Source organism: Penicillium pulvis (genome assembly GCF_028828015.1).
Source record: "Penicillium pulvis strain IBT 33274 chromosome Unknown contig_3_segment0_segment0, whole genome shotgun sequence".
In the NCBI taxonomy this organism is placed as follows: Eukaryota; Fungi; Ascomycota; class Eurotiomycetes; order Eurotiales; family Aspergillaceae; genus Penicillium; species Penicillium pulvis.
The window spans coordinates 829,423-841,738 of NW_026643077.1; the positions used below are offsets into that span (position 1 = coordinate 829,423).

Here is a 12,316-nt window from a genome sequence, read left to right on the forward strand (position 1 = left end):
TTGGCTGATCTAAGGCCGTGCGGGAAAGTGGCTGAGCTATGACATCAATTCCGCAAAAGCGTTCAAATTTACCAACCCCAAATTTCACGTCAGCCACCTACCACCATCTTTTATACATCCACGAGATACCAAACAATCATCACTATAGTCTGCTTCAGCAGTCCCCAACCACCATGTCTAACGCGTATTCATCCAAATACGAGGTGGATACGACGCAAGCGCCCCGTGTCGAAACATTCCCCCCCATCATTTTCAGGTGAGTGAGAAACCAAAAGCAGAAAGAATTGAAAAACGACTCACATACCTCAAGGCCGATATCCAGTGCCAGATGTGTGCATAATATGCCTAGAGGATTTGCCAACGGCTTGCTCTCTACGAAGACTGCCATGCGATCATCTCTTTCACCGACCTTGTATAGACGCCTGGGTTTGTGATAGAGACACGCGATGCCCTCTCTGTAACGAGACATTTTACTATCTTCGTCACCTTCGGGGAAAGACTGCAGCCTCTGTTGATCAGCCCGATCGTGTGAGAACACGCGATCGACGTGGGAATGAAATTATGCGAGGGAAATTTGAGGTATTGAAAATTTGGTGTGTAAGTAAAATCCACGGCTAAACATGAACGCTTCTAGCTACTGCCGAACGCAGTCATAAGTAGTGGAGTCCTTGGGTATTATTTACTAAGCGATTAATAAAGTCAGCTTATCAAATAAGTCTATGCTAGCTTTCTCATTAATTAAGTAATTGTCATCGACATGTAAATATCAAGGAACACTTAAAATAGCATTATGATAATCGTTGCGTTGTATCATTACCCCAAACTTGAAGTGTCGGTTCGCGCGGGTCGGCTACCAGGCCATGCTGAGGTCATTGATGATCGATGAGAACTTAGCACTAGGTTGAACATTATATATTCAATGTAGATTCCTGGGTCTTCCAGGGATTCGCTAAAAGTTCGCATATGTAAATTGTCTCAGCACCTTGAAAACATATACCATTGTAACCTCATCAAAACTTTGGAACCGCCAGCTTTAGCACCTTCTGTGGAAGCTCGGCTCCAATCATTGTTTCAAGAGGCCTTGAGATCCTCGTGGGGGTTTCCAGAAAAAGTAACCCGCTCTATTTCGGCAGGCTACGGCAAAATACCCCGAGGCTTTCCAAGTTGGTCTGGCCTCGACTTGACACCAGGAAGAGGCATGATAGCCCCAATCGAAAGGGATTGAGAAATTCACCGTCTATACTCCTTTCCATCCATGTGTCAATTTTCCTCTACCTGGGACTGTTCGTGTTGATGGAAGTGATCAAAACCCTACGCCAATTGATTTCCGCCTTGCAGAGTTCATGCCAAGAGGAGCTGTCCTGCGTAATCGTCACCGTTTTGTTCTGATGGGGTCGACCGACATCAGAACTCGTGGTTCAGGGAATAGCGATCAACCCGGCGCCTTTGTGCACACCTATCCAACTTGAATTTAAATGATAACGGTTTAATTGATAATTCAATAATGAGCTTGGTATCCATCTAAGCTACATAAGATGCTTCAGCCCTGGGGAATCGTAACAATGAGTTGCAACCGGTGAATCCGCTTTTGCACATGTTGCTCAACACGTCATTTCGTAATCACTGTTTAACCACGCACAATCTCGAGTTCGCTGTCTTATTGATTCTGGCGGGTATGGGCATGAGGTTCACACAAAGGGAGGCTAAGCAGGCGCAATCATTATGCTCCGGACAGCCGGCCGGTTATGGCGGGAAAATGCGAGGGACTGGACTAGGGTGGGTCGAAGTAAGAACTGCCACCAGCGCAATATGAAAGCTGCAATTCTCCTTTTCTCATTTTAGAAGGAACTGGCCCTTTAGCGCTGTCGCAAGACTAGGAAACTACATTCATGTCTGCAAACAACATCCGGCATGCGTCAACGTCGCGGCTAGTTCTGTTGAACAGTTGGATTTCCCCGCGAATCCAATCTCTGAGCAGCGTTGATAGACCTGATCATCGTTTATTCAAGATAATTCCGTGTAATGATTTGCGTATTAAGATAAATCCATGTCATGATTTGCTACGATAATCAAAGGAATAAGAAGCATTTAAATTTTGGTTGGTCTTTTATTATCGTCCTCATGATGACCGCGCGGGGGGCAACACCCCCACAGTTTTTGTAAGGCCAACATGAGGTGCTCGCCACTCGTTCTCTCCGTTGATCGCGTCGCCTTGTGAATCCTTCGCTTTTTCATCACTAATCACGTCCATCGCTTTTGACAACGGTGTACGAAAGAGGCTTTGCTGTTCCATAGACTGGCGAGCCCAATCAACAGGCAGATATAGGTGATAATTTATTAGAGCAGCCTTGTGGACTCAGATAGCACCAATGGCAAACTCGCGTTTTACTGCTTTACCCTCATCTCCACACCCCAGTCTAGTACAGAGTGGTCGGAGCTGCATTTCTCGACCGTCAAAAACAAGAAAGGGAGGCAACATTATTTCCGAGCCGGAAGGTCTACCTATGATCAACAGCTTCTATAAACTCAAACCCCTCCTTGTGAGGAGAGAAAGGATTCAGCCGTGTGCCTTGTCACGACAACCAAGTTTGACGTATTGCATGCCGGCAAGTGTCTATGACACCGCTCATTGAGCTTAAAGACCAGCCTGCTTCCGGATCGTCCGTTCCGATGAAATGGCCCCTTCACTGGCTCGGTGGGCGTGACTGATGACTTCATACCCTTCATCTATCCCGTTTCAGCTGAGAGGAGAGCTATTATTATAAATAAAAAGTCAAGTAGACTCAATATTCATGGTTCTGTTCACAACTTTCGCTTTCTTTGTCTAGACATCTTGACTGTAATAATCGAGAACACAGAATGAGTCCCTTCCGGGAAAAAGCAGGTCACCAGAATGGCGGCTTTCAGGGTAGACGAAGATCTTGGTCGCAGCAGTTCAAGTTCCGTCGTGACTACCGAAGCCAGCTGCCCGAGATCATCTCGCGGTTCACTGGTTATCGAGCCCCCGACGCCAGTCCACCATATTCTCCTCTGCCGTTTCCACCCTTTTCGTGGCTCAGCAAAATTCCGTTGAAATATGAAACATGGCTGTTCGCCTGGATTGGAGCTTTTGGGGGAATTTTGTTGATCGAAGCGATCATGTCCACTAGTACCGCGTTTCGGGATGTCTACAGTGCGCCGATCATCATCACGTCCTTCGGTGCTTCCGCGGTCCTTCTTTATGGGGTGATCGAGTCTCCAGTCGCACAACCGCGTAACTTTGTTCTTGGCCATTTCCTCTCCGCTCTGGTAGGAACATGCATCACGCGCTTGTTTGTCCTGAATGGACAGTATAGAGGATATTTGGATAACACGCATTTCCATCCTTCTACGTTCATTAATGGAGGTTTGTCAATGGCGACATCGCTGCTTGTGATGCTCATAACAGGAACCGCTCATCCACCGTAGGTGTATATTCATTTTTCATTATTGTTTCCAAAGCAGAGACGGATATGATGCGATATTGGCAGCCCTTTCTTCAGTGAATATCCCTCCGATATTTAAAGGCTAATATTCGTTTTCCAGGGCTGGAGCAACAGGATTAAATGCGGCTGTTCTGGCGGACGTGGTTTACCTCTCATGGCGGTATCTCCCAACTGTCATCGCGTCATCTTTGATCATGCTCGGGTGGGCTCTGATCATTAACAACTTGGGACGTCGTCGCTACCCACTCCACTGGTGGGCCCCGGGACCTACCTTTGTTTGTGACCCTGTGGAGGAGCACGATGAGTCTCTTCGTGAGGTCGAGGAAGCTGAAGTCGAAAGGGAGGAATCTGAAGAGGGTGATCTCGCAGTTGAAAGTGACGAATCGGTCCCTGAGCTAGAGCAACCTATCTCTCATACAGATTCTAATGCAGATGATGCACGTGAGCGGCCTCACGACGGATAGCCTGGCAACAATTCGATCAGTTTCCGAGGCTTCGGCAGGTTTAGCCGCCGTACATGCGACCTGAAGTCTCTCAAGAATAATTTTTTATTGGAAAATCACTCCTTCGATAAAGCTATGAAAACATGGTGTTATGGGCTTGCAGACATACCTACGGCCGAGGCTGCTCATTGTGGAAAATAAAATGACCGGTTCTCGTCTGTCTCCCGAGGTCTACCGCACGCTTTCATCTGTCTTGAATAATCAACCACTTTTATGGATATATGATCAAATTCGCACGTGTACTTATATTTCAGTTTCCAATGCTGACTTGAACAAGTATCAATGTATAATATAGCTACAACGATCGTCTTTTGTTTGGGTATTAGGCCTCTTTCGTGCGTCTCACAAGGACTATCAACAATGCTTCAACTTGGACTTTCAAGTGCCATCGGTTGGTAACGCGAACTTGAGCTTGATCAACTCCATTCACTCATCTTATTTCAAGATAGAGGAGCATTGAATGGCCGCTGAACAAGTTGTAGCCATATGGGCATCTGTACATCCGCAAATCAGTTGTTCAACGCCGCTGACATGTAGGGATTCTAGTGTACGTAAGATAAGCTACAGCATCTAGACAAATTCATCGTTTGTATATTATAGGAATATCACCCAAAGCGATTTAGACCCCAGAATATCACGATGCAGATATCACTAGTCCCGATTGAAGCGTGATACTAGCTCTATGCTTATTTTGGTAATTACAAATTATCTCCTTGACAAATGAGTACCTTATGGGAGTCAAGTCATATGTGGTGGTTGTCAATCTGAAGGAATTGCTTTTTGTTGAGCAAAGTTGTCCGGAAATCTCAAAAGTGTGGCATGTGAAGAAAATTGAAGGTCCAAACACAGAGTCAGAACTGGGGCCTTCGCTCGCTTCCACCAAAAGACTTGGGCTTTTCATCAGAAAGACTGACCAATGAGCTCCCAATCCTTCTGATTTCCTTGATAGGAAGATCTGCTACTAACTGGTTGGTAAGATCCCGAATGAACGCAGGATAGTCGTCTCTCTGACAATTCTGGCTGATGATAGGCACAAGTATTTCACGAAGAAGATCAAAGTCCTGCATTGTCTTTGGAGTAAATACTGGGTTGGAACAAAGGCCAACGAGAGGCGATGGATGAGATTCGGTATCTGATGATGTTATCGGGCTATGATCGAAGCCAAGCAGGTCCTGTGCTAGTTTCAAATCGGCTTTCTCTTCAAGTTGCTGCAGATTTGCTGGACGAAGACCTAGAGGGCTCTCTGTACTCCGAATTTTCATTTGTTCGTCGCTTAGCTCTTGGAGTGCTTTTTGGGCCTTGTGGCATTTCGCATGCGCCTGGGCGTTTGAAATCATGATATGAAAATTATTATCGCCTTGAGACAGCGTTTTTGCAAGATATGTTTTGGACGGTAGAAAATCCGATATAGTTAAACTGTGAGAAGATTATCAGCTTACAAAAGTCGTTTGAACTCGGAATTTATCATACTTGGAAACCCAGCGAGTGCTTGTTTGTGTTGAAAAAGTCAAGCTAACGGTGTGGGTGGATCCATTTCCTATTGATTGCGTAGTACGCCATGGAAAGTTTATCACATTCGATGATATACCGATCGTTTGGATACTTTTCCGAGGTTAGTTCGTGAAGAGCTTGCTAATGTTGGACTCAAAGAAAGATGATGTTTGACGTTTCAAATTAGAAAGCCATGCGCCTTTCGCTTTCGTCCACCAAGCCCGGTCGGAACGCTCGGCAGACACCATCCACCAATCATATTTTCCTTGGCCCGAACTATGTGATAACAAATAGCCACCTACGTCACATTAAATTGTCGGCTAGATTGGCCGTGAGCTTTCGAGGCGGTGCGACCTTGACGGCCCTGACTAATATTTGCGGAAAGGAAGATATGCTATGAAAATAGTTCTCGACCAGATATTTAGGAGCATGATATTAAGACAGATCAACTCAACTACTGGATATTAGCAGGCCACTGACTTCGAGCTCTGTTTATGACAGTGGTGTTGGGATCGTATCGTCGGGAGTACGGGTGGTTTTGCGGAAAGGGAATACATATTAGTGGTAACCGCAAGTAAAGACTGGTTGGAAATGAAGTCATCAATAATGCTTATTAGCTCATCAAAACGGCCAGAACCTTTCACGCCATACTGTAGAGAGACCGCCAACACTCGAAGGCACTGAAAATGCCGTCTTTGCCGTCTCTGCCAAAGAGCAACTATTTTGCCTCTTATCATGATAAAAGAAATCTGATAAGTATACCAGATTTTATGTCGGCAAAAGGCAAGGGAACATGTATGGAAAGGCCTTGTTGTAGGAACTTTGCATTCTACTAATCTTTAATTCATCATTCTCGTAAAAGCTCGTAGAAACTATTTACGGTGGGAAATAATTTACAGCGGCAAGAACCTAAATTACACGTCAAAAGTGTTGATCAAAGGTCAAAGAATAAAGCGATGAAAGCATGAAAAAGTAGACAAAAAATAAAGAACCGAAAAAGGACAAAAGAAAAGAAGAAGAAAAAGAAATGCAAGTGAAGTAAGATCCACATCAATGCCCTGAAAGGCTCTGCTCCAAGGACGGATGGCGTGCCCTCTCCGCTTCTGAGAACCTCTCAACAGGTTGGGGCGCTGCAACTTCGCTCAATGAGCCATATGGATCGTCCCTGGGATTTTCGTAGCCTGTCTCCAAGGAAGGATGGCGCGCCAGTTCCGCTTCTGACAGTCTCTCAACAGGCGCGGGGGCTGCTACCTCGGAGAGGGCCCCGTAGTAGTCGTTGTCGGAGTTTTCATGTTTGTGGGGTAAATGTGGTTTTTTTGTACCCGGAGAGACCCCTTCGCTATAGCGATTATCTGCGTTCTTCGGTTTCTGTTCTGTGGGCTCGGCATCGGCCTTTCGGTGGGTAAGGGTAGCGAAAACTTCTCGAAATTTCTGAAAGTGAAACATGGTAAGTTCAGCCGTATGCGGAGCTGAACACTCAAGTGGGGCTCTTTCTTTCTTATATGTATTCTCCCCGTTTTGAAAATGCTTCCAAATGCGGCCCTCATAAGACCCGGAAATCACGGACCGGTGGAAAGCTTGAATCGATTAACAGAAAGTACCTATGCATTTCAATGATGTAACTTCAAATAAAGAAGTTGCGTAAATGGTGAACTGTTGGGTCCACCGGCATCGTCAAACCACTTGATGCTCAAAGATCATGTAAAATAGAATACTTGGAGATGCGAACGGACTCTCTAATCGAGGAAGCGCGGATCGGTATTCCATGCCTCTCCCGTCTCCTCATCCCACCCACCCTTGATTCTTGGCTTCGTACTCCTACGTCGCACCGGATCTGCTGAGTCTTATACTAACTAATGAAAAATTTCATGAGTTTTAAAATTCACCATCGACTGGAGTCTTGTTTGCAAATAGTGGTTCGATGTAGTACTACTGCATGCAAAGTAAAACTAGTATTACAGCAAAATACTATTCTGTAAATAGCTTTCTGGCTAGCCACATCCTCACATTTCTGAAACAAGACATCATCCGAAATAACATGGCATTTGAGCATACAAAAGCTCCTTGGCAGTCAGCCCTCCACGTTCCGTAAGGGATGGTGTATAGATGTAATAGCCAGCCATGATAACTGTAATATGCAAACCATCCCTTCCGAATCCCTTTCGAATCAGCCAAAATCCTATTTAAATAGTTTGTAATCTGTGTCTGATCGTAGATTCTATCCCCCCCCCCGAAGTTCAGTTGGATGACGTGATCAGCCTTCTCCGCATTTTCCGTGTTACCCGGTCTAGGAAACTAGTCGATCTATCCTGAGAAGTTAATTTCGCGTTTATTCGAAATCGAACCATGGTTATTGCGTGGTAGGTGCTATGCCAATGGTGGCCTCCATTATAGATGCGGTACACTAACGACGTTTACCCGCTGAGTAAGTACATAACTTTCCGTGCTGCATAGATAGTCATTGTTTGCTGTCAGCTGATTGTGAGCGGTCAATTAATTACATAAAATAACTCCATACCGGGAAAACCGCCGTACAAAGCAAGTTAATTCTCGGATATCTATCAACAATCTGATACAAAATTATAGCTTTCAGGGCATTTTTTCTATGAGAATACTTATCAAAGAGCCGTCACCACGCTTCACCGGGCTCAAAACCTTAGTTTAAAATGTCAGGGTTGCAATTTAGTGAATCTACTGGAGTTCCGGCACGCGCGGGCCCAATTTCTTAATGACATCACATCAGTCAAGTAGGCGGGAACGATAGGATTCAGGTTAGATTATGTCGTGTTGTCAAGTCTACTAAAATGAGCGAGGCTAACTGACCAGAGTATGTAAAAATTGGCATTACCATGACATGTCCTAGTGCCTTATCTTCAAGTCAGATCTCACAGTATCTCTTTCATCTATACTCGGCAAACGAAAGATCAAATTTGCTCTTTTATTTTTCAAGAGCAAGAATGGTCGAGAAATCGAGTCCGAAAACTCGCTCCTTAGTCAGTGACTCTCAAAGGAAGCCTTTTCTCTCCACCAAGCTGCGCCGGTACTCTAGACGATTTCACCAAGCTATACGAGCTTTGAACAGCTACTGGGATTTGAATATTCCACAGCCGATTCTTATCTCCATTCGGGTGTCCTTTTTCGCCTACTTAGCATTGTTTATGTTAATCGAAATTCTCTGCATTCTGCAACAATCACTCCTCACCTTGCAGAAGATGTTGTCAAACCACGGGGAGGAGCAATCTCTTGTGTTCGGCAGGATGCTCTTATGACATCTTGATCGTAACTCATGATTTTGGACATTTCTCACACGCATGATGATTTTTTGGTATTGGTTTTTGTTTCAGTGCACTCTTTTTGCCGACTTTTACTGAGTCTGTACACCCTAATATTCTCGTTCTATGAAAATCGAACACTTTTTTTCACCTCAGATTCAATTTCTCCGGTCTAGACGCCGAAGCATAGACGAATTTTGGCGGCAACATCTGGTGACGGGCTTTGCCTGTTTTGCGTGCCAGGGTACGATATTCTAATACTATGAAACCTCTACTTAATTAGTTAATTATCTTCGTGACATGATCCTGCTATTGCCTACCTGCGAACGGTAGTGCTTGAGTCACTGATACCCGCCCGGCTATGACGGAAATTTAAAGGCATCCATTGCAAACCTACATGTATGAGAAGCCTCGCTGCCCTCTCAGTCTAGATGTACGGAGGCCAAAGATAACGCAGCAATGTCCCCCAGGTCCATGTCTGCGATCAGGGATGCTTCCAGACCCTCTCCAAGCTCCAATAAGGGTGTGCAGCTAGTTTTGGCCCTAGTTCTTCCCATTGTGGCTTTCTTTGTCCTCATAGTTATTGTCATGTAAGTTTGCCTCATGGCACTGGCTACTCTGGAAACCTGCTTATGCTATCATTCTCAATCCAGAACGATGATTCGCAGACTGTCTATTTCAATCCGGTCTAATCGAATTGTGAGGGCGAATACGCGCCAATCCGATGATTCATTTTGCATGTCGGGGAGGGTTGCAAATGTTCGATCTCTACCGTTCCGGACGCTGGCGGAATTGTGTCAGTCCCGCGAAGAACCTTTTCCTGGTGGTCTATCCGACATGGATTCTTGGTAAGCATTTGTCTCTCTACTCTTTCTAGGATACCTCGCATCATATTGACGATCATTTTCAAATGTTGTAGCTGCATCTGTTTGGAAAAAGTAAAATATGGTGATTTTGTATATGACTTGTGCTGTTCACATGTGTTCCACAAAAGATGCTCGGAACGGTGGCATTCAACTTTCCATTTCACTTGCCCCCTTTGCCACCGTCCCTTGACATCAAACAGGCCTGGCTCCGAGCGGGTGTGATATAAACTTTCAATCAGGGCGGCGCTCATGCGAAGACATGGATTCTCTGGGGAAAGTTTTCTTCCAGTCATTGCTTAGCCTTGAGCCCAAGAGAACTGATGTGTCTATATTTGTGATTGCTTCCCCAGGTCTCAGGAAAACCAATTTGAGAGAGTTCATCCTTGAAATAGGGGCCGGCTGGTGTATTTTTTGTCTGTAGAAGGCTGTGAGAGCCTGGAGATCAGGTGACCACCAGGTCCCGTAGTATAGACCAGCGCTTCTTTCTCTTGTTCTCTTCTGCTTCTCTCCATATCACACTAAAATTACCATATTGATCTTTGTGTTCGTTCTTTCTTGTGGTGGCAAGCTGTATCAACTTCCGCATCTTTAATTTCTTCTGTTTGTTTCCTCTCTGACCTCGATTCGGCCAGCGTGCATACTGACAAAAGTCGAAGCGGTAAATATATTCGCCATTGCGACCTGGTCCCGCCTTTTCCGGTCAAGATATTGTAAATAGCAATCGATCCAGAAGCCAGTGTATATATCTCCATTTAAAGAAGACAGACTTACGCGTTCGGCAACAAAGCGTAATAAGCTTGTTAATGAAAAGAATTCGTCGAGGTGGGGGCCCCAGGTTCCTGAAAGTGAGGATAATCCAAAAATCGAACTGACCACTCCATGGCGCTTGATATTTTACTTGGCCACTACAATGAAGACAGTATGTCGGCAGGTATTTGCGATGACGGGAGAAACGGAGCTGAATCACCGCCATGCTGGAAGTGGGGATGTGGTAGATCGATACCAGGCAAACACAAGGCGGACGACATCAACTATGGGGTATTGAACGAGCCCACTGTAAATTTGACGAAAATTCGCAAGTCCCTCATTTCAAAAGCACAGGGAGAAAGAAAGCCAAGAAAATCCCACCTTCTTCGGTTGTCTGACAAATTCGCGTAAGACTCTCTAACATATTGGCTGCCTTCTGCGCTGCAGCAGAGTTGGTACTGAGAGCTTCGAAGACTTTGAGGCACGTCTCCACGTCTTCTCGCAACGTCTGAGCCGAGCTTCTGTCACCAAGAATATTGCTATTATTGTGAAAACTTTCAGCGACAAACAATATAGAGCTGGCGCGGATCAAGCATGAGATCATCTACCACCATGGGGGAGTAGGCGGGCTGTCTGCTGGGCTTCATGGATATAATTGGATTCCCCTTCTCAAATTGGCTCCTTGTCCCGTGTAAGCAGGTTCATGAATGGCTTGTTGTTCATCTGCAAGACGAGAAGACTCAGGAAAGGCCGGTGAATGAGTGCATCCAGATGATGAAACTTCACCGCAAGCATATTGCGCTATTTGATTTGTTTTTCAGCAAATATGGAAGTTTCTGAAGAACGGCAATGTTCTTGCTGGCAAGGAGACCAACCTGGCGTTTGAACGATATAGACTTCTCAAAGGTGTGTCCCAGATCAAACCGTAAGTTACGTGGCAAACTAGCCTTCCATTCATCTAACCGCTGACGATGATCGGAGGCACTTTGCAGCATTGTATCCGGAGATAATTCAACTTGGGAAGGCTGATATAAACCTCGTATGACAGAACCGACAATGTGCGAGAATCGGATCACTTCCAAAAAATTATTCCATCATGCATCCTTGCTCTGGGAGCGTGCTTGCGACAGACCCCTTATCATCAGAACTCTAAGGGGCTTGATCGACCGCAGAGGGTAGTTCCACGTGAAAATCGCCCTCGTGAATCGCCATCGATCGTCCTAGCTGAAGGGCAAGCAACTGGTCCAAGACATACAAAAAATACCACGTTCGTCGCCAGTCGGCGACATCCTTCTCGGATTTGCAGCCGGGAGAAGATTCCACGTGAAGACCGATACTCTGTCCTATTCGAATAGCGAACCATAAAGTATTCCAGCATCTACGGAAAATATTAGTACCAGAAACATTTTTTGGGTAGCGCACAGGAGGGGGCAAGCATGCACACCGGTCGGTGTGACAAACTGCGAGTAAAAAAACACTGCGCTAGCAGAGCCCAGATACTCATCAGGGAGCAACCCGCGCTAAGTTCTCGTGAGTAGTAGAGGCCCTGGTTATAGTATCGATAGTGATGGCGAGTACCAGTGTTTTTTCCATGCGGGAAAGAGGTGTAATACGATCCGATCGCAAATACGAAATGGAAGTGATCAAAACCCTACGCCAATTAACTTCCGCCTTGCAGAGGTCATGCCAAGAGGAGGAACTGTCCCGCGCAATCGTCACCGTTTTGTTCTGATGAGGTCGACCGACATCAGAACTCGTGGTTCAGGGAATAGTGATCAACCCGGCACCTTTGTGCACACCTACCTAACTTGAATTTAAATGGTGACGATTTAATTGATAATTCAATAATGAGCTTGGTATCCATCTTTGCTACATATGATGCTTCAGCCCTGGGGAATCGTAACAATGAGTTGCGACCGGTGGATCCGCTTTTGCACATGTTGCTCAACACGTCATTTCGTAATCACTGTTTA

The 12,316-nt window shown here is 45.5% G+C and overlaps 3 protein-coding genes across 3 annotated transcripts; 1 reads left to right on the forward strand and 2 right to left on the reverse strand.

The window, feature by feature from the left end:
- Window positions 1-2,859: 2,859 nt before the first annotated feature.
- On the forward strand, window positions 2,860-3,928 carry N7503_006462 (HPP family protein; the record flags this gene model as incomplete). The annotated part of the gene is made up of 2 exons (XM_057066009.1): window positions 2,860-3,443; window positions 3,565-3,928. The coding sequence occupies 2 exons, from the start codon at window positions 2,860-2,862 to the stop codon at window positions 3,926-3,928; spliced, it is 948 nt and encodes a 315-aa protein (XP_056921478.1).
- Window positions 3,929-4,818: 890 nt separating this feature from the next.
- On the reverse strand, window positions 4,819-5,304 carry N7503_006463 (eukaryotic translation initiation factor 3 subunit J; the record flags this gene model as incomplete). Its single annotated transcript, XM_057066010.1, has 1 exon — window positions 4,819-5,304. The coding sequence occupies one exon, from the start codon at window positions 5,302-5,304 to the stop codon at window positions 4,819-4,821; it is 486 nt and encodes a 161-aa protein (XP_056921479.1).
- A 1,204-nt stretch (window positions 5,305-6,508) lies between these two features.
- N7503_006464 (uncharacterized protein) lies at window positions 6,509-6,904 on the reverse strand (the record flags this gene model as incomplete). Its single annotated transcript, XM_057066011.1, has 1 exon — window positions 6,509-6,904. One exon carries the CDS (start codon window positions 6,902-6,904, stop codon window positions 6,509-6,511), a length of 396 nt encoding a protein of 131 aa, XP_056921480.1.
- Window positions 6,905-12,316: the final 5,412 nt, after the last annotated feature.